The 25,666-nt window shown below is 33.0% G+C and overlaps 1 protein-coding gene across 1 annotated transcript; it reads right to left on the bottom strand.

The window, feature by feature from the left end:
* Window positions 1-20,751: 20,751 nt before the first annotated feature.
* LOC139862158 (uncharacterized) lies at window positions 20,752-24,011 on the bottom strand. Its single transcript, XM_071850718.1, has 7 exons — window positions 23,563-24,011; window positions 23,384-23,460; window positions 22,828-22,962; window positions 22,676-22,730; window positions 22,472-22,559; window positions 21,994-22,092; window positions 20,752-21,231 (listed from the first exon to the last, which is right to left on the bottom strand). The coding sequence occupies exons 1-7, from the start codon at window positions 23,883-23,885 to the stop codon at window positions 21,061-21,063; spliced, it is 948 nt and encodes a 315-aa protein (XP_071706819.1). The 5' UTR covers window positions 23,886-24,011; the 3' UTR covers window positions 20,752-21,060.
* Window positions 24,012-25,666: the final 1,655 nt, after the last annotated feature.

Genomic DNA, 25,666 nt, shown 5'->3' with positions numbered 1-25,666 from the left:
ATTTAAACCTATAGTATCGCGGGGTTCTGGTTCTTCTACTAATAATCCCCCCCGACTTATATCCACACCGAGATATTCACCAATCAAAGTAATAAAAATACCACCTCCTATTATGCTATGCGGTCGCATCCCCCGAACCATAGCTGATAAATAATAACCCACACAATATGGTATACTTACAGCGCTTTGTGGGTCTCGAATACACATATGGTAAAACAAATCCTGTTCATTTACTTTTTCCTTATTCTTACCCCTTTGTGTAATCGAATTAGCTAAAAACCTATGTATCACTCTTAATTCGGCTCTATCTATATCCAAATAAGAGTAATTTCCCCCTTTGAAACGGTGATGGCTTGTCATTTGACTCCACACACCGTGTGTATCAAAATTTTCATCTATCTTTCTACCGTTTAGTATCAATCCTCTACAATCGGCAGACGCTAACTCCTCAGGCGTATATATACGTAAAGCCTGAGCCATGTCCAGTAAAGACATGTGGCGCATCGAACCGCCTAACAAAAATCTAATAAAAGAACGATCAGTTAAACTAGCTACCCGATCATTCAACTCTATACTACATAACAATTCTTCACACCATACTTTATATACAGGTCTACGCATGGTGAATAAACGTACCCAGTCATTAAAAGAAGAATTACCATACCTCTGTACAAGTAATTCCCTAATTGGCCCGGCCAATTCTACAGCTTCTAAGGGTCCCCATTTTATGACCCTCGGTACCTCAACAACCTTAGAATGAAGAGTATGCAAACCCCTTTGATATTTTGGATAATCTATCCAAAGTCTGTCAAATCTCAGGTTCGGGTGCAACTCTTCCAAGTGCATATCAGAAAAGGTCATGACTGGATGAGGTATATCCTGCTTGTAGTAGTTATCCACCTCCTGTTGTTCCAAATTCTCAGCAGGAGCATTGCGGGCTTGGGATGAAGATTCACCCCATTCATTCTGCAAAACACATCAAACACAATTTTTGTGCATCCAAATATGCATTAGTGTCAGCAAAATCATCAATCAAAATAATTACAATGACATTATCAATTTATATCAAACTTAAGCTCATTTTCACATTTTTATCAAATCTACACTTTTTCAAATAAGCATATACGAAAATGTTCGCCAAGTTCATAAGCATTCAACTCAAATAACATGTCAAAATAATCATTACTAGCAATTAAACAAGTCTCAAATGGCATTATCTTTCAAAAATCAAGTTCATGAATTTTAGACTTGAAAAAGTCCACTTTAATTCTCAAAATCATGTTTAGGCTCAAAGTTTGGATCATTTAACTACCTAAACATGTTACACTACTCAATTTAGCAACAATTCATGACAAAAATCGGCCATAACCTGTTTATATCAAAAAGCCCCAAATTTGCTCAAGAACACAAACCCTAGATTATTCAAAATTTGAAGTTTAAGGCTTCTAATCATGTTAAACAGCATCAATCTAGGTTATACAAGCATAATACATAAACAATTTAAGCATAATTACACTAAAAAGCATCAAAATCAAATTGGGAAAAAAAATTGCTCAAGAACATCAAATTTCGAATTAAATGGTGTTTAGGTGTAGAAATTTACCGTTTTTCTTGAGTAATTCTTAGATAGCATCCTTCTCAACATGATTTTAGCAAAAGATTTGGTGATTAACGGTTAAAAATTGTGATTTTGGGGTGTATTTTTCGGGTTTTTCGGGGTTTTTTTCGCTGTGTTCTTCGCAGTGTGTTTTTGTGGGGAGTGAACTGATCTGTTTTTACGTTTTATTTTTTTTCTGGGTTTTGGTCCCTCCGCGACTCGCGGTGAAATACCCTTCAAACTCCGCGAGTCGCGGAGTTTGCTATATTTTTTTTTTTTTTTTTATAATCATTAACTTATGAAACAATTAAGTAATTAATTTTAAAATTTTGTTTCCCTTGTTATTTAGGACGAGGTCGTTTCGGATCGATGTCCTAGTCCGTCCCTCGACAAAATTTTAAAATTTGTCTTTTTGTAGCGATTGTTTTAAAAGCTAAGATTTTTGGGGTTTTTTCATGTTTTTGGCATACTTTAATTCAATAAGATTAAAAATAATGATAATAAAAGTTCTCGTCCCTCCCTCGGGTAAAGCAATTTCGGTTCAAAGACCTAGTCTTCAACTTACGACGAATTTTAAAAATCATATTTTTAACTTAATGAGATAAAGTAAAATTTTGTTTTTAAATTCACACAACTTAAATATAAAGTTCAAAATTAATATTAAAAATTCACACCAAACTTAAAATTTGAAATGCATAAAATTAAAAATTCATATTATAAATTCACACCAAACTTATATTAATTTTTCAAATATTTACAATTTTTAAAAATATTGTTTTACAAAGTTTACAATATTAATTTAAGATTTAAATATTAATTTTAAAAACATGGTAAAAAAATAAAATTAAAAATCTTTTTGTCTTTTTATTCCACTTTAATCAATCAAATATTATCAAAAATATGCGCCCCTCTTTTCGGTAAAGTAATTTCGGTTCCAAGACCTAATTTAACTCATGACGAATTTTTGAAATATTTTGGGTTGATTGTTTAAAGATATTTATACCTTAAGAATAAACGTTAAATTTCGCAGTGATGTAATAAATTTTTGAATGATATCAATAATTTCGGTCGCCAAACCTAATTTTATTCAATACCAATTTAATACTTTTTAGCGAACAAATTAGCGTTTATTATCAAAAGGTTAAAAATAAAAATAAAAACTGTACAGACGTACCTGTGGAATAGATTTCTTAGTTATATGATCTATCCCATTCATAAGATAGTCGGTTTAATTGGTTTTCCATGGCTACATAGGCCTAACCTCGAGCATTCAGTGTCTTTTCTTCTAAACATATGAACGGTCCGTCTCTGCATAAAGTAACAAATTCGGTATTTGAATAGGTTTGATTATTTGAACATTTACCTCCATGTGACCATTTTCCGCATTTGTGACATCTTTCTAGGTGTCGTGCTCTTCTTTTCGCTGCGGATTTTGATTTTCCTTTACCAAATTGTAACTTATTATCTTCGCATCTAGATTCTTTTCTAACTCCGTCCATTCTTTCTCTGATTACTGATACTATTTCACTCGGTAGTATGTCATTATTTCTTTTAGTGATCAAAGCGTGTAGCATTAGACCATGGTTTAGTTCACAGGCAGTCTTCATTTCGTAAAAACCTAAAAAAAATAAAAATTCAGAATGAGGGGAGAAGACTAGTTCTTTAGGGTCTGCTAGGGAAAGACCATTCGGGTTCTATTTTCGAGAACTATACGAAAACAGACAATCTAACTCTAACAGAAATACATATTATCCTTTAAAGACTTGATTCTCCCCACACTTAGTTAGCTGTGGTGTCGAAATTGTGATTAACTTCGTTGTCGACTTCCATTGGACCATGTATGTAATGTTTAACTCTGTGACCATTAACTTTAAATTCAATCCCATTTGAATTTATTAATTCTATCGTTCCGTATGGGAAAACTCTTTTGACTATGAATGGTCCAGACCATCTTGATTTCAATTTTCCAGGAAATAGCTTGAATCGTGAATTGAAAAGAAGAACTCTGTCTCCTTCTTTAAATTCTTTTGAACTTCTGATTCTTTTATCATGCCATTTCTTCGTTCTTTCTTTATAGATTAACGAATTATCGTATGCTTCATGTCTTAATTCTTCTAATTCGTTTAGTTGACTTAATCGTAGACGTCCAGCTTCATGTAAATCAAGATTACATGTCTTCAAAGCCCAAAATGCTTTGTGTTCAATTTCTACTGGAAGATGACATGCTTTTCCATAAACAAGTCTAAAAGGTGTGGTTCCAATTGGAGTTTTGTAGGCTGTTCTAAAAGCCCAGAGTGCATCCTCCAATTTAATGGACCATTCCTTCGAATTTGATCCTACGGTTTTCTCTAGAATACGTTTTAAAGCTCGGTTGGTATTTTCAACTTGTCCACTTGTTTGTGGATGATATGCGGTGGAGATTTTATGAGTTACTCCATATCTTTTAAGAACTTTCTCAAGTTGATTATTACAGAAATGAGTACCCCGATCACTTATTAAAGCTTTCGGTGTTCCAAACCTTGCAAAAAGACGTTTTAAAAAGTTGACTACAACTCGTGCATCGTTAGTTGGGAGAGCTTGTGCTTCCGCCCATTTAGATACATAATCAATGGCTACGAGTATATATAGATTATTATGAGATTTTGGAAATGGACCCATAAAGTCAATACCCCAAATGTCAAATACTTCACATACTTGGATGACATTTTGTGGCATTTCATCACGTTGACTTATTTTTCCGGCCCTTTGACATGCATCACAGGATTTGCAAAGAAGGTGTGCGTCTTTGTAAATTGTAGGCCAATAGAATCCAGCTTCATAAACTTTTCTTGCTGTTAGTTGAGGCCCATAATGCCCTCCTGTTGGTCCTGTGTGACAATGGTTTAAAAGTTTACTAGCTTCATTTCCAAATACACATCGGCGTATTATTCCATCGGGACAACTTTTAAACAGATGTGGGTCTTCCCAGAAATAGTGTTTTATATCACTGAAGAATTTCTTTCGTCTTTGGTACGATAATCCTTTTTCAAGGAATCCACAAACTAAGTAGTTTGCATAGTCTGCAAACCATGGTATTTCTTTATAATCTATCTTCAATAGATATTCATCAGAAAAGTTGTCTTGTATGGCCGATTCATTTAGAACTTCTAACTCAGGATTTTCAAGACAAGAAAGATGATCAGCGGCGAGATTTTCTGCTCCTCTTTTATCTCGGATTTCAATATCAAACTCTTGTAAGAGTAAGATCCAACGGATTAATCTTGGTTTAGCATCTTGTTTTGAAAATAGGTATCTAAGAGCAGAATGGTCGGTATAGACACCGTTTTTGCTAGAACGAGATATGATCGAAATTTGTCAAAAGCAAAGACAATAGCAAGGAGTTCTTTTTTAGTAGTTGCATAGTTCGTTTGTGCTCCTTGTAACGTCTTACTAGCATAATATATAGGTTGAAATCGTTTTTCAATCCTTTGTCCTAAAACGGCTCCCATTGCAAAATCACTTGCATCGCACATTAGTTCAAATGGTAGATTCCAATTTGGTGTTATCATGATCGGCGCATTAGTGAGTTTCTCTTTAAGAATATTAAAAGATTTGATACACTCATCTGAAAAGATGAATGGCGCATCCTTTTCTAGGAGTTTATTCATAGGAGTGGCAATTTTAGAAAAATCTTTTATGAAACGTCGGTAAAAACCAGCATGCCCTAGAAAACTCCTAACTCCTCTAACATTGGTGGGATGTGGAAGTTTAGCAATTACATCTACTTTAGCTCTATCCACTTCAATTCCTTCTTTTGAAATTTTATGTCCAAGAACGATGCCTTCTTTAACCATGAAATGGCATTTCTCCCAATTAAGTACTAGATTTGATTTTTCGCATCTAATTAGCATTCGTTCCAGATTAACTAGACATGATTTAAATGTATCACCGAAGACTGAAAAGTCATCCATGAAAACTTCCATGCATTCTTCTATCATGTCGTGAAAAATCGCCATCATGCACCTTTGAAAGGTTGCAGGGGCGTTGCAAAGTCCAAATGGCATGCGTTTGTAAGCAAAAGTACCATAAGGGCACGTGAATGTGGTTTTCTCTTGGTCCTCGGGTGCTATTGGAATTTGAAAATATCCGGAAAATCCATCTAGAAAACAATAGTAACTATTTCCGGCTAATCTTTCCAACATTTGATCTATGAAAGGTAAGGGAAAGTGATCTTTTCTGGTGGCGTCATTTAATTTTCTATAATCAATACATACACGCCATCCTGTTACAGTCCTAGTAGGAATAAGCTCATTTTTCTCATTTGTAATGACAGTCATGCCACCCTTCTTAGGCACGCATTGAACTGGGCTTACCCATGGACTATCAGAGATTGGATAAATTAAACCTGCATCTAGCAGTTTAATAATCTCTTTCTTAACTACATCTTGCATATTAGGATTTAGTCTTCGTTGGCGTTACACATACGTTTTATGACCTTCTTCCATAAGGATTTTATGTGTGCAATACGAAGGACTTATTCCTTTAATATCATGAATCTTCCATGCAATGGCTGGTTTATGAGCTTTCAACACAGAAATGAGTTGTGATTTCTCATTTTCAGTAAGAGAAGACGATATTATTACAGGTAATTCAGATTCACCATGTAAATAAGCGTATTCCAAATGGTTTGGAAGTGGCTTTAACTCTAATTTCGGAGGTTCTTCTATCGATGATTTATATCGATATCTGTCTTCTTCTTTTAGCATTTGAATTTCTTCTGTTGTTGGTTTATATCCATTAGCTATAAGTGTAGCTAACATTTCAGCTTCATCAATTGGTTCATTACCTTCTCCTAAAGAGCATTCTCCTGTTCCTTGTAATTCTGGAAATTCTTCTAATAATTCTGCATGTGCATCTATAGTTTGAATATAATAACATGTATCATCTGCAGATTGTGGTTGTTGCATTGCTCTATCAACTGAAAAGGTAACACTCTCATCCTCTATACTTAGGGTCAGTTTCTTACCGAACACGTCTATCATTGCTTTAGCCGTGTTTAAGAATGGTCTTCCTAATATGAGAGGAACTTGAGAATCTTCTTCCATGTCCAGAACAACAAAATCTACTGGAAATACTAAAGTACCAACTTTAACTAACATGTTCTCCATTATCCCTCTAGGATATTTTATTGATCTATCGGCTAGTTGTATGCTTATTCTGGTTGGTTTTAATTCTCCAAGGTCTAGTTTAGCGTATAGTGAATACGGCATTAGATTTATACTAGCACCTAAGTCTGCCAATGCTTCTATTGAACTAAGACTACCCAGAAAACATGGAATTGTGAAACTTCCTGGATCAGATAGTTTTTCTGGTATCTTATTCAACAGCACTGCTGAACAATTAGCATTCATAGTAACAGCCGAGAGTTCTTCCATTTTCTTTCTATTTGAGATTAGATCTTTCAAGAATTTAGCATATCTAGGCATTCCTGAAATCACATCAATGAAAGGAAGATTTACATTTATCTGTTTAAACATATCCAAGAATTTGGATTGCTCGGCTTCAAGTTTTTCTTTCTTCATTTTACTCGGGTAAGGAAGTGGTGGTTGGTATGGTTTAACATAAGGTTTATCCTTAACTGTGTTATCTTCATTAACCTTTTCAACTACCGGTTCTTTTTCCTTATCTTGATCAGGTTGTGGTTCTTGTGGAGTAGGAATGGCTTCATCAGAAGTTACAGGTATTTCAGGTGGTTTAAGTGTTGTGCCACTTCTTGTGGTAATGGCTTTAGCTGTTTCATTCCGGGGGTTAGCGTTTGTATCACTAGGTAGACTTCCCGGTTTTCTTTCACCTATTAATCTTGCTAGGTTACTCACTTCTTGTTCTAGATTTTGAATAGAAGCTTGTTGATTTCTAAATGCTTGAGCATTTTGTTCATTGGTTTGTTTCTGAGATGTGAAAAACTGCGTTTGAGTTTCAACTAGCTTCGTCATCATATCTTCTAAATTCAGGCTTTTTATCATCGGTTTGTTGTGGTGGTTTGTTTTGAAAATTTGGTCTTTGCTGATTGTAATTATTATTGGATACTTGTTGATTGCTAGGACCTTGTTGGTTGTTGTATGGAATATTTCGGTTATAATTCTGGTTTTGATTGTAAATCGGTCTTGGCGGTTGATAATTATTCTGATAATTATTTCCAGGCCTTTGGTTTATGTATGAAATATTCTCTCTTTATTCCATTGTTAATTCAATACTGAGACAATCTTTTGTCAAATGTGGTCCTCCACACTGCTCACAACTAATTCGTATTGAGTGAATATCTTTAGTCATCTTTTCCATTCGTCTCTCCACAGCATCTATCTTTGCGGAAATGGAATCTAAGTCATGGCTAGAATCGGCTCTAGCTGCTTTAGATGATCTAATGATGTCTTTTTCTTGGTGCCACTCATGTGAGTGGGAAGCAGTGTTATCAATAATTTTGTAAGCATCAGTTTCAGTTTTCTTCATAATAGAACCACCAGCTGCTATATCTATGTCTTTTCTTGTAGTGATGTCGCATCCTTGGTAGAATATTTGTACTATTTGACAGGTGTCTAAACCATGTTGCGGACATCCTCTTAACAACTTTCCATATCTTGTCCATGCCTCATATAGAGTTTCATTTGGCTTCTGTGTGAACGTAACAATTTCTGCTTGAAGTCTTACGGCTTTAGATGCAGGAAAGAATTGTTTAAGAAATTTGTCAACTAAAACGTCCCATGTATCGATCGCCCCTTCAGGTAACGATTCCAACCAATCTTTGGCTTCTCCCTTTAAAGTCCAGGGAAATAACATGAGATATATCTGTTCATCCTCCACTTCTCGGATTTTAAATAGTGTGCAGATCCTATTAAAGGTACGTAGATGTTCATTTGGATCTTCCTTCGGCGCACCACTAAATTGGCATTGATTAGTCACCATGTGTAGAATTTGTCCTTTGATTTCATAATCTGGCGCATTAATGTCTGGATGAGTAATTGCGTGACCTTGGCCAGTGCGTTTAGCTCTCATTCGGTCTTCCATACTTAAAGGTTCCAGATTTTCCATAATTGAATTTGTTGAATCGGTATCACTAGATGATTCTGATTTAATGGTTCGTTCCTCAACAATCTCTGTTTGAATGATTGGTGATTCCGGAGGAAAGTTTAATGGTTCAGGATCTACGAACCGTTCCTGAATATTCTCTGGATTCTCAATTGTGAGGTTGGGTTCAAAAAAATGGATTATCGGAAATTTGAACTGAAGTACTTGGTCTACTGGATGACGATTCTAAAGAAAAATCAACGGCGGTTATATTTGCTAAATGTCTTGATCTAGTTACAGGTGGTGAACGTACAAAAGGTGGTGATCGTCTTGCTCGGTGCATTCACTGAATATCCTATTAGTTTTAAAAAGGAAAGAAAAATTATAATAAGTTATCCAATTAATAGACTTTTTCTGATTTTGCCCACGTTTCGAATAGTCAAAAGATGCAGCAGAGGGGCAGGATTCGTTTGGTCTCAATATAATTGAGGACTGTTTGGCTCCAATAACCCGGTCCACGTACAAATCCAACTATTACTACGAACCAGAAAATTTTGATGTCTATTAATTTAATCACTTAAAATAAATTTTCGTAATTTTAAGAAATTTAGATAAGAAGTAGAATAAAAATCTATGTCCTAAAACTAGAATAGCGAGAAATAAGAAAGAAAAAGAGTTCGTCGAAAAAGAAATTGAAAAAGAAAAATGGTTGAAAAAAAAATAAAAGGTGACGGAAAAATAAAAGAAACTTATAAAAAAAATTAAAAATACTTGACTAACCTAACCTTATTACTACAACTAACTTAAAATTATAATCGCAAATTGATATTACTAATTGGAATGATAATTGATACATAGTAAAAAGTCGTCTAAAAATATTAAAGCTTACAGGAAAAACTAAGTCCCAAATGGAAATAACTTAAAAAGAAACTAAAACTTAAAAAGGCGTCGCAAAATTCTAGAGTACCTAAATCTTAGTTTAAAGAAAAAGCACTTAAGGAATTCTACGGCAAAGCCTAAAAATCTAGGAGTAAAAATGACTATGGCAAAAACTAAGTTTAAAATTAAATATGAGCGAAAAAATACAAATATTACGCTACAACGATTAAAAAGGGATAAAATATAAAAATATACAAAAAGTTGTAAAAAGTACAATTTTTATAAAAATATTATTTTTATATTATTTATTTAATAAAACTACTAATTTTACAATTTAATAAAACTAATTAATACTAAATACATAAATTAAATAAAAAGTAAAAGTTAAAATAAAATTAATTATAATAATAATAATAATTAGGGTTTAATAATAATAATAAATAATTAACCGTAATTAATGCTGAATTAGGGCTTCTGTCGGCGTGTCAGAGTCACTCCACGACTTGCGGTATTTAATGCTTCAAACCCCGCGACTCGCGGGGTTCAGAATTTCAACTCTGGAGCAGTTTTAATTTACGCGTTTTTTTTTATTTATTTTTTTTTTATTTTCTGTTTTCTGTTTTTATATAAATAAAAGATATTTAAATAAAACTTATATTTTTATAAACTAAAATAAAAATAAAGAAACTTATAAAACTTAAATATTTAACAAAATCTTAAAAATACTTATATTTTTGTTTTTCTTTTTATATTTTTGAATAATTAAAACGTATTTTTACAAAAACGAATTTTAATAAAAGTTAACTAAATTTTTTTTTTTTTTATATTAGCGTTGCGCTTCCGGCGTTTTAAGAGTTCCCCGGCAGCGGCGCCAAAAATACTTGATGTGGTAGCGTGGGGGTACGAAATAGTTTATATTTTACTAGGAAATACTATTAAATACGATACAATTTTACACAAGATATTTATTTATTTATAGAATGGATATACTTAAACCTTGCTACAACACTTATAGGCAGTGTACCTAATCGTACAGTAGTGTAGTTTTTAGTAAGTCCGGTTCGTTCCACAGGGAAATCTTTAAACAAAGCTTAACGCTATATTAGTTTACTTTTATAAAAATACAAATATATATATATAAGTAATATTATTATTATAAAGGGGGGTTTTTACCGTTTAATGACCGGTTTGTCGATTTTAAAACTTTAGTCGCAGTTAAAACCTAATGTAAAATATTAAATAAATAAAAGACTTAATTTAAAGCGTAAAGTAAATAATGATAATGAAATTGCGAATAATAAAAGTGCGATAAAATAAAATTGCGATAATTAAAAAGTACGATAATTAAAAGTGCGATTAAATAACAATAAATAAAAGTGCGATAATTAGAAGTGCAATTAAATATAAAATAAAGGAAATTAAATATGAAATAAAAGAATTATGCTTATTTAAACTTCCGTAATCATGATGTTTGACGTGTTGATTTTAGTTTTATGCCCATGGGTTAATTGTCCTTTGTCCTGGATTATTTAATATGTCCGTCTGGTTTTTGTCCATAACAGTCCATCAGTCATAAATATAAAATGCGAGTGCCCTCGTCAAATTATCCTTATACCCGAAGTTAAATATTCCAACTAATTGGGGATTCGAATTGTAACAAGGTTTTAATACTTTGTTTAATGAATACACCAGGTTATCGACTGCGTGTAAACCAAGGTTTTACTACTTTGTTAACAATTACACCAATTACCCTTGAATGTAATTTCACCCCTGTTTTAATTATTCTAGTGGCTATTAATCCATTCCCGTGTCCGGTTAAATGAACGATTATTCGTACATATAAATACCCCGCCCATCGTGTCCGATTGAGTGTATATGGTAATTTATAGGGACGCCCAATTGTAAATCTTTATATTAACATTAACAAACTATCATTTAGTTAAACAAATATAAAGCCCATTAATAGCCCATAGTCTAATTTCCACAAGTGTCGTTCTTTTGTCCAAACCCCAATTATGGTACAAAGCCCAATTACCCAATTTTAGTAATTAGCCCAACATCATGATTACTTCGTTTTAAATAAGCATAATAATAACTTAGCTACGAGACATTAATATAAAAAGGTTGAACATAACTTACAATGATTAAAAATAGCGTAGCGTTACACGGACAGAATTTCGACTTACACCCTTACAATATTCGCTAACATACCCTTATTATTAGAATTATAATTAAAATTAAAATATAAATTATAAATATAAATATAAATTTTACGTATGAATGAGGAAGAAAAAGATGATGAATTGCGATCAGAATTCGGTTGCTTTTATAGGAAAAGTCGACTTTTGGGGCTCCGCGACTCGCGGCATTTTTGCCTTCAAACTCCGCGAGTCGCGGAGAATGAATTTACAGCTCAGTCCCTTGGAGTCTTTCTCTGCCGACGGTTTTTATTTATAAATATAATATATATATATAATTAATATAATTAATTATATATTATATTATATTTATATACATAGTTAACTTGTAATTTTTAGTCCGTTGCGTCGAGCGTTAAGAGTTGACTCTGGTCCCGGTTCCGAATTTTCGAACGTCCTTGCGTACAATTTAATATCTTGTAATTTGCGTTTTGAATCTTGTACTCTTGTAATTTCGAGACGTTTCTTATCAATAATTGGAACCTTTTTTATTGTCTTTTGTACTTTTGAGCTTTTTGGTCGTTTGCGTCTTCAATTCGTCGAATCTGTCTTTTGTCTTCACCTTTTATTATTTAAACGAATATCACTTGTAAATAGAACAATTGCAACTAAAAGCTTGTCTTTCTTGAGGAATAATGCTATGAAATATATGTTCGTTTTTAGCATTATCATAGTCCCACTTTTAAAATCTAATATTTTTGGGATGAGAATACATGCAGGTTTTATAAATGATTTACAAAATAGACACAAGTACGTGAAACTACATTCTATGGTTGAATTATCGAAATCGAATATGCCCCTTTTTATTAAGTCTGGTAATCTAAGAATTAGGGAACAGACACCCTAATTGACGCGAATCCTAAAGATAGATCTATTGGGCCTAACAAACCCCATCCAAAGTACCGGATGCTTTAGTACTTCGAAATTTATATCATATCCGAAGGGTATCCAGGAATGATGGGGATATTCTTATATATGCATCTTGTTAATGTCGGTTACCAGGTGTTCATCATATGAATGATTTTTATCTCTATGTATGGGATGTGTATTGAAATATGAAATCTTATGGTCTATTGTTACGATTTGATATATATAGGTTAAACCTATAACTCACCAACATTTTTGTTGACGTTTAAAGCATGTTTATTCTCAGGTGAATACTAAGAGCTTCCGCTGTTGCATACTAAAATAAGGACAAGATTTGGAGTCCATGTTTGTATGATATTGTGTAAAAACTGCATTCAAGAAACATATGTCGATGTAATATATTTCTATTGTAAACCATTATGTAATGGTCGTGTGTAAACAGCATATTTTAGATTATCATTATTTGATAATCTACGTAATGTTTTTAAAACCTTTATTGATAAAATAAAGGTTATGGTTTGTTTTAAAATGAATGCAGTCTTTGAAAAACGTCTCATATAGAGGTCAAAACCTCGCAACGAAATCAATTAATATGGAACGTTTTTAATCAATAAGAACGGGACATTTCAATACCTACCAAATTGTCTACTAAATATTTACCATTTAGCCATCTTGAATTAGTATAAATAGAGCAACATGTAAGCTCATTTATACATCCCATATTCATTCTTCAATCTTGTATTCTAGTAGATAAATAGAGAGTTGTGAGTATTAATCTCCTAATTACAAGAGATATAAAGATTGATACTTATCCTTGTAATTAGAGAGAAAGTGTAATTCCTATTTTTCTTATTAGTGAAACGTTTCTTTCCTTGCCCGTGGTTTTTACGCTATTGGGGTTTTCCACGTTAAATCTTGGTGTTCCTTTATTGTCATTATTTCGAGTATTACTAGCGGTTTGCTATAATTCGGTGTCGCTTTTCACAACATTTTGGACATTCCTTTTAGCAATTTAAAATTTTGTAATATAAACCGTCGCCCCGTATTAAACCATTGTAAGATTCGCAAATCATATTTGTAAGAGGCTACATATGTAGTGGATGTTACACAACTGCATTTAGGGTGTAGTGTATTAGGGTGTGTTTGTTTACCTCTTAATGGAATGGTTCAGCGCTGAATGTTTAATCATTCAACATTCAGCGCGTTTGTTTCTGAAATGATTGACAGACGATGCTGAATATTTCAGATATACAGTGTTGAACCATTCAAAGCTGAAACACTCTTTTAACCATTAAGCACATAATTTTTATGTAATATCTTCGTTAAATTACATCAATAACACTTATTAAACAACTATATTCTAGTTTTTATTTATATAAAGTTTAATAAGGTAATTTTACAACATTAACACTCTTCATTCAAAATGATTATCAAACAACTTATTGTTATTTAGAACCAAATTAATTCAGAACATTTAAATCCTTTAGATTATGAACCATTCAGCTTTTAACCATTAATTTTAATCAAACGCACCCTTAGTGACCGTTTAGGAGATTTTTGCAAGACAACATTACGCTGGTTCCTAACGTTTGTCTCAAATTTCACATTTGTCATTAGTGTTTTTATTAGACTTGGTTGGTCGCTCAAGTATTGTAAAGTACGCCATTTGTCCCTCTCACTAATGACCACTAAGAAAATCTCATTAAATGTTAACATGTGTCTGACATGTGAGGGTACTTTAGTCATTTTGTACTCTACGTTTGTTTATTTTTATCAACAACCCCAACTGAACTTTTCTTATTCAATTCAAAACTCATGAACCTGATTTCATTGCTTTTAATTTAGCCAAACACAATTGAGAAAACCCCATATAAACCATTTGATCATTTTCTCAAATCAAAATCATAATGTTGTTGGTTAGAATTTACAACTACAGTTTCGAAAACAAAACCATTTCATTTCGTAGATGAAATCAGTTAGTGTTGTTGTCTAATACTGGCCACCACCACGGGTGTCTAAAATTAGGGTTTTCGGAGATACTATAGTGAATCAAGTGACGACGACAACAGGAGGCCTTCAGTTTAAACATCGCCAAATTGGCTTTCAATTTTCCGCCAAAATAGCCTTTGACTTTCCGGTCAAACAAGCCTTCGATTTTCTGGCCAAACAAGCCTTTGATTTCCCGGCAAAAACAACGACGACAACAAGAGGTTGTCTGGCCGTTTATATTGGGTAAAAATTTTGTGAATTCAAATATCTTGATTTCTAAATTCTCCGAACAAACTTCGTTTTAATTCGATCGTTCATAGAGCGATCCTATGTCATACTTTCACACTTAACTTTGTGATTAATATAAAAAGCGATTTAGACCCAACATTACATAACTACCCCACCAATGTAGTGCCTATGAGCTCAGCCATTGCTCTAACAACACAACGTGCCAAGGAGTCAGTCGCATCAATTTATCATAAAGTTGATCTTGTCACTTTAATTTTTTGAATTTATATATAAATTTTGGATACATGATACATTAGGAGAACCCTAATACAACAATAAAAACTCAATCTCACATATGTGAAGTATAGGAGATGTGAGATGTAGACAATCTTTCCTCTATTTATGGTAAAAAGAAGTCATTTCTCTATATGGAATGAAACACTCCAAGAGTAGAGAATGTCTTTCCTTTTTTTTTATAGATTGGTCTTATTCATCTCTTGCTTGAATCGTTTAGCAAGACAAGTATACACGGAATTCTCATTTGAAATCACATCATGCATATCAATTTCAAAAATACCATCACTTGGATAGGCATAAAAAAATATTATCCTTAGAAACCGAAATACCAAGGTGCGTAAATACAAACCAGCATCTTTCAAATCATATTGCTCCTAATACTAGGAGCATAATAACATTGTTTCAACAAAGCAATAAGACCACTTGGAAGAGTAAGCTCATAGTGACCAATGGCTTCAATCGAAGCTTGATTCCCATTGCCCACTTGCAAATCCAGTGTGCCTTTCTTCAGTCTATTATTTCTTCTTATTCCCTTTATATTGTTACAAGTGTGAATACCACAACCAGTTAACAATGATCTAGGAATCACTAGAGGAAGTATATAACTGTATATGAAATATACTTGAGATTTCTAGTCTTACCAGCATTGCCTTTTCTCAGCTCGGATTGGTATATAGGACAACTTCCTTCTTCAATTGCCAACCTTTCCACAATGGAAACATTCGGCGTCTTTTGTTCGGATTACCTTCTTAGAAGGTGGAATATTTTTTCTAGCAAATGATTTTTTCATTTCCTTCCACAAAATATTCGGCTTATTCTTTTTCACCCTTTCATCCTACTTCTCCTACTCATCGAACAACTTTCGATAAGCATTTTGCTGAGCAGCATGAGCTGCGCAAACCGGAGGATCGGATAAGGTTCTAATTTTGTTCAACTTCCATTTATGCTTGAGAAACAGTTCTCAGGTTGCATTGCCAATCTAGGAAGTTTGAACATTGAGTTTATCTTTCTCCAACAAAGAAGGATGTGTGTTTTGGTTTACGTTTTGATTATTTGACATCTACAACAGATATAAGATTCAATTTAGTATTTTCGATATTGAGCTTTAATAAATTAACTACCCAAGTTTTTATAATATTTTTAAAAAACAATTAATTTACGAAAGCCTAAGATCCATATAGAGGTTCCATAGCCACATCTGTTGATCAGCTAGCAGTTATGGAGTCTATTGATAGGTAGCGGGTACCAATTGTATTACAAGTACAACTCTTAGATCTTTATGGGACCTAGAGATATATGTAGTCCAACAAACCACTATTATCTAATGGCATGTTTGTCCCATCCTTGCCTCGAACTCAGGTCTCACTGTGAATACTATTAAGTCGTCCAATTTGGAAACAGTGGAAATTCACGCTAGTCTCACTAGATCGAAAAATCCACCTCGTGGCTATAATTCAGCCTAGTCTCACTAGATAAGAAAAATAACGAGGAGTGTTTGCAAGCACATTGGATGGCATGACTTAAATTTGACGGGTATTTTTTTTTAAAAAAAAATTGTGTTAACGAATAATGCATGCACACAATATTCGTTACACCTTTTGTTAAAAATCAATTTAACCAATTACATATGTCGATCGTGTATTATGCGTGCAGATTGTTATTTAATTTCTAGTATAAAAATAACAAATACACAAACGTGTATCGTTTTAAAACAGTTTTAAACGATGTCGCCCATATATATTATTTGAGTTTCAAAAATAATTAACTTTAAACTCGTTAGAGTTTAACTTTTTAAAATCATCAATTTTAAACTCGTAAGCGTTTAACTTTTAAAATCAGCAATTTTAATCTTTAAACTCATTACTTGTTTTATTTAACGTTTTCATCAAAAACATTTAGCATATACTATAATCAACAATTATATATATAAATACGAAAAATAAAACACAATCATGCATCACACACACATAGCATAGCCCAAAAAATCATATGCTTAATCCCATGAGCCGACATGGGATCAAGAGGTCAAACTAAGGGTAATATCGTAGCTCCCACTTAATTCAAGAATCAAGTGAAAACTTGACAAACGCCATCGTTGTCAACTTGACATGTTCGCCATCTTCTAAGTCAAAATTCACGTTGCATTTTTATCTTTAATCTTCATCTTATTACATTTATTTAAAATTGAAAAATACAACTAATCTAATACTTTTACAATTTAGAATAAACATAAATACAATACTAAGAAAATGTAAAATAAATATGATACATCTTTGGCTTCAAAATGGCCTTTCTAATTAAATAAATAATCAACATGACATAATATTGCCGTAATCAACAATCACAACAATCATACATAGGTCGGGGCATTATGAGCTATGTGCGCAATCACAATTTTAATAACTACATTATTAAAACATACATATGGCTTGTCCATGGTTACAATACATGTGTATAACCATGGAATAGAAAAATCAACAATTATAATAAATATTCAAGCCATAACAATTAAATCTACAATTTAAAATAGTGATATTCTTTCAATCATATTTGTGCGTCATGAGGTTAAGTCTAAATCAACCGCGTTGACTTTAAAAACCAAAAAGGTTTCGACTTTCACCAATACACCACAAAGCTATATCTAAAGAATAAACACCCGACAATTAAAACGGTGTAAAAGCGGCTCGGATACCACTGATGGAAAACCGTGTGTACATTTAAATTTTATAAACGCAGCAGAACATGAAAATAAACATATTTTGTTATTTAATAATAAACGTCTTTTATTATTTATAATAAACTTTCAAGTAAAACATTCACACGATTAACGATCCCAACAAGATTCAATTACACCACTAATAATTGTCAAAAGAATATATTCACAAAGTGAGGTTTAGATGTACCTTTAATTAGCGATGGTCATGAGTAGATTGAAACGAGTGTCCAAAGTAGAACACTTTAATTAGCGATGGTCATAAGTAGATTGAAACGAGCGTCCAAAGTAGAACACCTCTACAGGTAATCCACAGAGCACGTCAAGCAAACACCGAAGACTACTAGATCTTTAATCACCAAATAAAAATGGATTAATAAATAATCAACTATTGATTATTTATCAATCTAATTGATTGTTATCTTTGATCTTTGATGGTCCACGTATAGCAAACAACAACAGGGGAGAATCTTAATTCTTCCTTTTCTTTTTGCGCAGATCAAGAAGAAATTTTTGTGGTTATTATAAGAACTTCAAAAGAGAACGATTTTGTATATTGTTGTACGGCTCTTTTCCAAAAGAAAGCAATATCTCTTATATATGTTTTCTGAGCCGTATGTTAATATCTATCCTCTTGATTGTGACTAAATATTTTATATATATAAGGATTTGATTTTAGATGAAATCATTTTTAATATTTTATATATATAAAAATTTGATTTGATTCTTTAGATGAAATCTTTTTAATATAAAATAACCAAATCACATGTCATTGTGATTTCAATTCCAGCCGACAAATTTATGAAAATCAATTATATTAATTAAATCAAAATTCTAATTAATAAATCGCTCTTTTGTTTTATTTAATTAAATTCATAATTTAATTAAACTATATCTTATAAAACATTGAGTTATTATAATTATATATCTACAATATATAATAATTGGTGATTATAAATATGCATATACAATATATACATATAACCGGATATTCTAAGTGCCCATTATGTGTGACCCCGTAGGCTTGTATATAATTGGTAGTATAGATTTGTGTTATAACGTGCACACTAAACCAACAATAATTAGTATATGTTTATTACAATAAGTATTTTTAAAAGTAGCAACATAATTACTATAACTTGTTTATGTTCAGATTAATAGTAATCAACTGAATAACAAAGAATTTTGGTGGTGGTATTGTTGGTCACAAACTAACAAAGGGAAGTTGTAGAAGCGGGTTCATATAAGCTTATGAGTCCTTTAGTACTCTAAATCAACTGGTGATTATGGATGGCAATGGATACATGGATCGGGTGATTTCATATCCATGTCCCTATTCATTTAGTCTTTATTCATTCATATTCAATTCATATTCATATCTATTTAATTTAAGTTCATCAATCCATATCCACTGGATTATACGGGTTAATGAATATCCATTGGATATTCAAAAAATGTTACTAGTATAATATTTCCAAATATGGGATGAAAACAAAAATGTAATATAACATGAATAATTGAAATCTACCTACAAAAACGTGTAGTTTTTGTTGAAAATAGAACACAATAGGTTGAATTTAAAACATAGATTATGACAAAATTAAATATGTAACTTTTATGTTTATTTTGTTAGATATAGGCAGTGTTGTAAAAGTCGGCCGACTTGGCCGACGCGTCGGCCGATGCGTCGTTTTTTTGGGTTCTCCGTCCCGTTTTTACTGAAAACGACTCAAAAGACGGTCAAAGCTAAAAGTTCGGTCAAAGTCTGTCAAAGACGGTCAAACTTGGTCCAAAACGGTCAAAATCAGTCAAATTTTCGTCAAAATGTGATTTGCTTTAAAATTAGGGTTTGTTTTCATTTTTTGGGTCGCTCTTTTCTCTGTGTCCTTACTGATTATGTACTCGGTAACATTAATTGAGTTTGGAGTTTGATTATATTTAAATTCAAGTTCTTATTTAAGAAATTTATGGTACAGAATCAACTATTTTATACATATATAAATATATATTTAAGAAATTATTAATAAAGTCAACGTTGGTCAACGACCGACGCGTCCCCGACTCATCCCCGACTCGGCCGACGCGTCCTTTTTAGGTCTCGCCGATGCGTCTCCGACTCACGACTTTTACAACCTTGGATATAGGTGATCAATTATAATATATCGTAGTTAATTTATTATATGGTTGCACGCAAAATGTATGTGTAACGGTAAATGTATCTGTAACGATAAATGTGTTTACGTATATCTATATTTATATATTTGTATATGTATTTCGGGTGTTAACGGATATATTCATGGATGGAGCTTTTCATCCATATCCATATCCATATCGGTATCCATTTGTAGAGGGAGTGTGATTTGAGACAGCCTTATTCATTTGAAACATCACCAACAAGTTCATGACGCAAACTTCCCATAAGGGAGGTCAGGAGTTCGATCCCCATGAGCTGCAAAATATTTTTCTTAAGGTTACCCACACCCATATCATGGGCCTCGAAAGTCTCGCGTTCAAACCTTACCCACACCCTAGTAGACTAATTTTTTTTTTTTTTTTTTTTTGGCAAAAATACGAACACTCATATAGAAACGAGGTCGTTTTCCAAAGGAAAATGCCCTCAACAAGGAGTACAACTAAACCGGTGAACGGGAGAGCTCGCACCTAGAAAACAACTAACCAAACGAAAACTATCTTTAAACGAGCCTCCACTAACCACCTGAAAAATGTTAAAACAAACTAACAAATACAAGACCGGATACTACCCGATAAAGACAAACACTAAACCAAACGATCTAAGAGAAATCAACCTCTAGATCCCGCCCGTTTCAACTTTCCGTTAACCGTCTCTTTCAAAATGTTCTTCCCGGAATGATTTTGAAACAACCTCTATCTTTAAACGAGCCTTCACTAGTAGACTGATAACAATCATAAATCATACATGATAAATACAAGCCAAATTGATTCTTTATATCGTTGGAACGTCCAGCTACAACCTGAACACATTATTATACACTACTGTGTCACTAAATGAACGTTTAAACTATTAGCCCATGCAAATATAGTAGATTCTCATAACACCGTTTTAGATACACAAAATGGGCATTCTCTTCAAGTACTGATGTTTCAGGCACCACTTGCAAGCAGGAGCACAAAATCCAGTTTATCTTCTCTTTGTACGATTTCAGTCAAGTCTTCCTTCTTGAGTCTATACTGGTATTCACCATACCTGAAGTCGAAAGTGGGAGTCTCACTCAAACAACAATGTCAACTAATGAGTCAATTGAGTTGGTTTCTTTTTGCATTTCAAGATCTGGTGCCGGGCCATCACCTTCTTCTTTGAGGCCCTTGATAAATGTTCGAAGGCAGCCATTCACTATTCGGGGTGCTGATCCATCACAAAAACGTTTTGCAAGATCTACTGCCTTTACACATGCCAAAAGAAATTTCAATAGGTTAAATGGTTTGATTTGTAACATACCAACAAGTGTCAAGTAAATTATAGTAGAGATACTGGTTTTCCCAATTGCAATTACTTCAAAAAAGCACATGAATTATATCCTTATTACTGCAACAGTAAAGAAAAAACAAATATAAGACTAGTGTGTATGTGTGTGAGTGATGGCAACGGGAGAAAGAGAGCAGGCGTGATTTTTGCAATTGATCAAAAAATCAGATACACAAACTGGAATTGAACCCTAATCAACACAGGTATGTATTTTCCTAAAATTAGAGGCGTGTTTTTGTCACCATGGGCGAAACTACATAGGAGCAGGGGCACCTGCCCCAGTTTAAAATTCTGGATATTTGATTTTGCCCCAGTGGATTTGAAATTTTCAGGCTTAAATTTGATTTTTGCCCCCAAAAGCCTCCATATTTTGCCCAAAAGCCTCCAGATTTTGCCCCCAACCCAAAAGCCCATAACCCAAAAGGTTGCATTTTTATGGAAGAATAGAAGAATTTTTTTTTACAGTGAATGTGAACGCTTTAAAAAAAAAAAAATTCTGGTTCCGCCAGTATTTGTCACTATTCATTTTGATTTAATATAGTGTTTCCTTCCGGTCCGAATATTGCGATTTCGCCATTCGGATTACGGGGGTGTATTAGAATATAGATTAGGTTGGTCCAAGTCCGATTGTAGGCTTGGGGTCCATTATAAGACTATAAACGGATACAAAGAAACAAACCTCGTTAATTACAATCTGGTGACGTGTTCCTAGCACATCAATTTCAGACATAGCCAAGTGAAGAATAGAAAGCTCCAAGATTCTGCCTGCTGGTTCATTCTGAACATAAAGTTACATATACGTAAAATTTCTACTCTTTTTAATATCTGACAACGATCAACCTCCAAATTATGAAGTTATTACATAGTACTGGACTTCTGGTTGCCATGTCTACCACTGATTATGATTAATGACAACAAGAAGTACGTGGTATTCAATTGAATTCAGTACTTACAAGAAACATAATATACAGATGTGGCAATAACTTAATTCATTAAGAAATAACTTTTTGGTGTATTATTAAGAAATAACTTAAGTCATTAATTAAAATCATTGAACCACTATTATTACAATTTACAATAATATATAATTTAAATCTTAAAATGGATTTTTGAAAAGGTTTATTGCATTAGCAATCAAGCAAGAATGTGGTATAAACCTTCCAATTTAGTGGAGCAACTTTGTCAATGACTAGAACATGACTATCCCACTTTTCTGCTACAGCCACCAACAATTTCCTTGTGAAGCTGTACATTTGAACAAAACAAAAAAAAAAAAAAAAAAAACTAAAATACACTTATTACTTCTAAGCCAGGCGCAAAAAATTTATCACCTCTTGTTTACTTTTACTGAATGCGCTTACCGCAAGATTAATTTACTGTAAACCAACTTTGGAGGAGCTGAAAGGACTTCAGCCTCTGAAATACAAAATAGAAATCATTTACACCTCAAAAAGTCATTTTACACACATAGCTAACGACAAGGAGAATTTTTTTCAAGTGTGTCAAGTAATACCAACTTCAGACGCCTTCTCGTCTAGTCGCATAAGCTCGTCAGCTTCTTCAGCTGACTCGGTTTTGACAGGAGGTCCTCCAAAGCTCATATGATTGTATTCCATTAATGTCTCTTTATCAAACTCGTACCCTATTTCTTCAATATCAAAACATATTTTTGCCAAGCGAGATTATAAGGTACTCAGTATTAAGTACATTAGAAATGCGCAATTTACAAAACACTTGCAAGACATTTGCCTGAAAGATTCGGAACAAGAGATGTTTCGATGTGCCCTTTGAAGGTGATTAATTAATATTAATATAACTTAGAGAAGTAAATTTGAAGAAAATTCTTATATTATCGTGTCGATAACCACAATTTCTTATGACCTGCTTTAAGCAAACCTTTTAGTATCTGTGTATCATAGGTACCATCTCCTAGGATTTTCATAATCAAGTAACACTCTGTTACTTATATAGCCTACATCAATCATAAAAATACTAGTGTGGTATTAACGAAATTCATATTCATATAATAATAATATTAGTACTCCGTGGCGTAATATGTAGAGACTAACCTCTTCTGGTATTAATTCGCCTCTCGAACAAGCGTACAGGATCAGATCCTTCTAAACAAGCAGCATATATGATTGACCTATTAACATTCAAAATTCATCTCAACTACAGTTACAGTTACAGTTACAGTTACAATTTCATTCAAGTAGTTATGTTATTCATACAAAGTTAGTATACTTACAGTGCAAGCTCTCTGGCAGCCCTAGGGCTACAAAACCTTCCACTTTTATCGATTTTGGGCAACTGTTGTTTTGCAAGTGAATCCTGTAAATTATTAGACTTGTCTAGTATTTCACCAACGGCGAGTGCCGCTGTACGGAAGGTAGAGGATTGAGGTGAAGAGAAAATAACGGTGGTTAACGGAGGGAGGAAGTTCCACCGGAGACATTTGGTAAACGGATTACAAGAAGATGAAGAAGAATTGAGGATGAATTTAGGTTTAGAAGATGATAAAATATGTGAGCATGATAATGGTGAGTATATTATAAATGAACTTGTGGCCATTATATGATAGTTGTTCGAGCAAGTGTGTAGCGTAGAAAGATGAAATAGGAATGAGGAAGGAGACTTGTTATTATGTTATGGATAAGAAAGAAACTGGAATTTTGCTCTCCCCTAGAGTTTTAGGTACTCTATTTGGGTTCTAGACTCAAACCTAAATTGAATTGATTTTCAATTTAAAACTCATGAAAATTAAATTATACTATTTTTTTTTCTTAAAATTTTTCATACTTATTAATCGGAATCGGAGATCCTCTTGAAACTATTTCTTAGACCGTCAAAAAAAAAAGGAAAGACATTCTCTACTCTTGGAGTGTTTCATTCCATATAGAGAAATGACTTCTTTTTACCATAAATAGAGGAAAGATTGTCTACATCTCACATCTCCTATACTTCACATATGTGAGATTGAGTTTTTATTGTTGTATTAGGGTTCTCCTAATGTATCATGTATCCAAAATTTATATATAAATTCAAAAAATTAAAGTGACAAGATCAACTTTATGATAAATTGATGCGACTGACTCCTTGGCACGTTGTGTTGTTAGAGCAATGGCTGAGCTCATAGGCACTACATTGGTGGGGTAGTTATGTAATGTTGGGTCTAAATCGCTTTTTATATTAATCACAAAGTTAAGTGTGAAAGTATGACATAGGATCGCTCTATGAACGATCGAATTAAAACGAAGTTTGTTCGGAGAATTTAGAAATCAAGATATTTGAATTCACAAAATTTTTACCCAATATAAACGGCCAGACAACCTCTTGTTGTTGTCGTTGTTTTAGCCGGGAAATCAAAGGCTTGTTTGGCCAGAAAATCGAAGGCTTGTTTGACCGGAAAGTCAAAGGCTATTTTGGCGGAAAATTGAAAGCCAATTTGGCGATGTTTAAACTGAAGGCCTCCTGTTGTCGTCGTCACTTGATTCACTATAGTATCTCCGAAAACCCTAATTTTAGACACCCGTGGTGGTGGCCAGTATTAGACAACAACACTAACTGATTTGATCTACGAAATAAAATGGTTTTGTTTTCGAAACTGTAGTTGTAAATTCTAACCAACAACATTATGATTTTGATTTGAGAAAATGATCAAATGGTTTATATGGGGTTTTCTCAATTGTGTTTGGCTAAATTAAAAGCAATGAAATCAGGTTCATGAGTTTTGAATTGAATAAGAAAAGTTCAGTTGGAGTTGTTGATAAAAATAAACAAACGTAGAGTATAAAATGACTAAAGTACCCTCACATGTCAGACACATGTTAACATTTAATGAGATTTTCTTAGTGGTCATTAGTGAGAGGGACAAATGGCGTACTTTACAATACTTGAGCGACCAACCAAGTCTAATAAAAACACTAATGACAAATGTGAAATTTGAGACAAACGTTAGGAACCAGCGTAATGTTGTCTTGCAAAAATCTCCTAAACGGTCACTAAGGGTGCGTTTGATTAAAATTAATGGTTAAAAGTTGAATGGTTCATATTCTAAAGGATTCAAATGTTCTGAATTAATTAGGTTCTAAATAACAATAAGTTGTTTGATAATCATTTTGAATGAAGAGTGTTAATGTTGTAAAATTACCTTATTAAACTTTATATAAATAAAAACTAGAATATAGTTGTTTAATAAGTGTTATTGATGTAATTTAACGAAGATATTACATAAAAATTATGTGCTTAATGGTTAAAAGAGTGTTTCAGCTTTGAATGGTTCAACACTGTATATCTGAAATATTCAGCATCGTCTGTCAATCATTTCAGAAACAAACGCGCTGAATGTTGAA

Source organism: Rutidosis leptorrhynchoides, chromosome 8, assembly GCF_046630445.1.
Source record: "Rutidosis leptorrhynchoides isolate AG116_Rl617_1_P2 chromosome 8, CSIRO_AGI_Rlap_v1, whole genome shotgun sequence".
Lineage (NCBI taxonomy): Eukaryota > Viridiplantae > Streptophyta > Magnoliopsida > Asterales > Asteraceae > Rutidosis > Rutidosis leptorrhynchoides.
This window is presented reverse-complemented; position numbering and strand designations above follow the sequence as displayed.

Coding starts and splice junctions, on each gene's coding strand:
- LOC139862158 (XM_071850718.1), bottom strand. CDS start 23,885: ATGGCCACAAGTTCATTTATAATATACTCACCATTATCATGCTCACAT. Junction 23,461..23,562: donor GCTGCCAGAGAGCTTGCACT/GTAAGTATACTA, acceptor GAATGTTAATAG/GTCAATCATATATGCTGCTT. Junction 22,731..22,827: donor CGAGAAGGCGTCTGAAGTTG/GTATTACTTGAC, acceptor TTTGTATTTCAG/AGGCTGAAGTCCTTTCAGCT.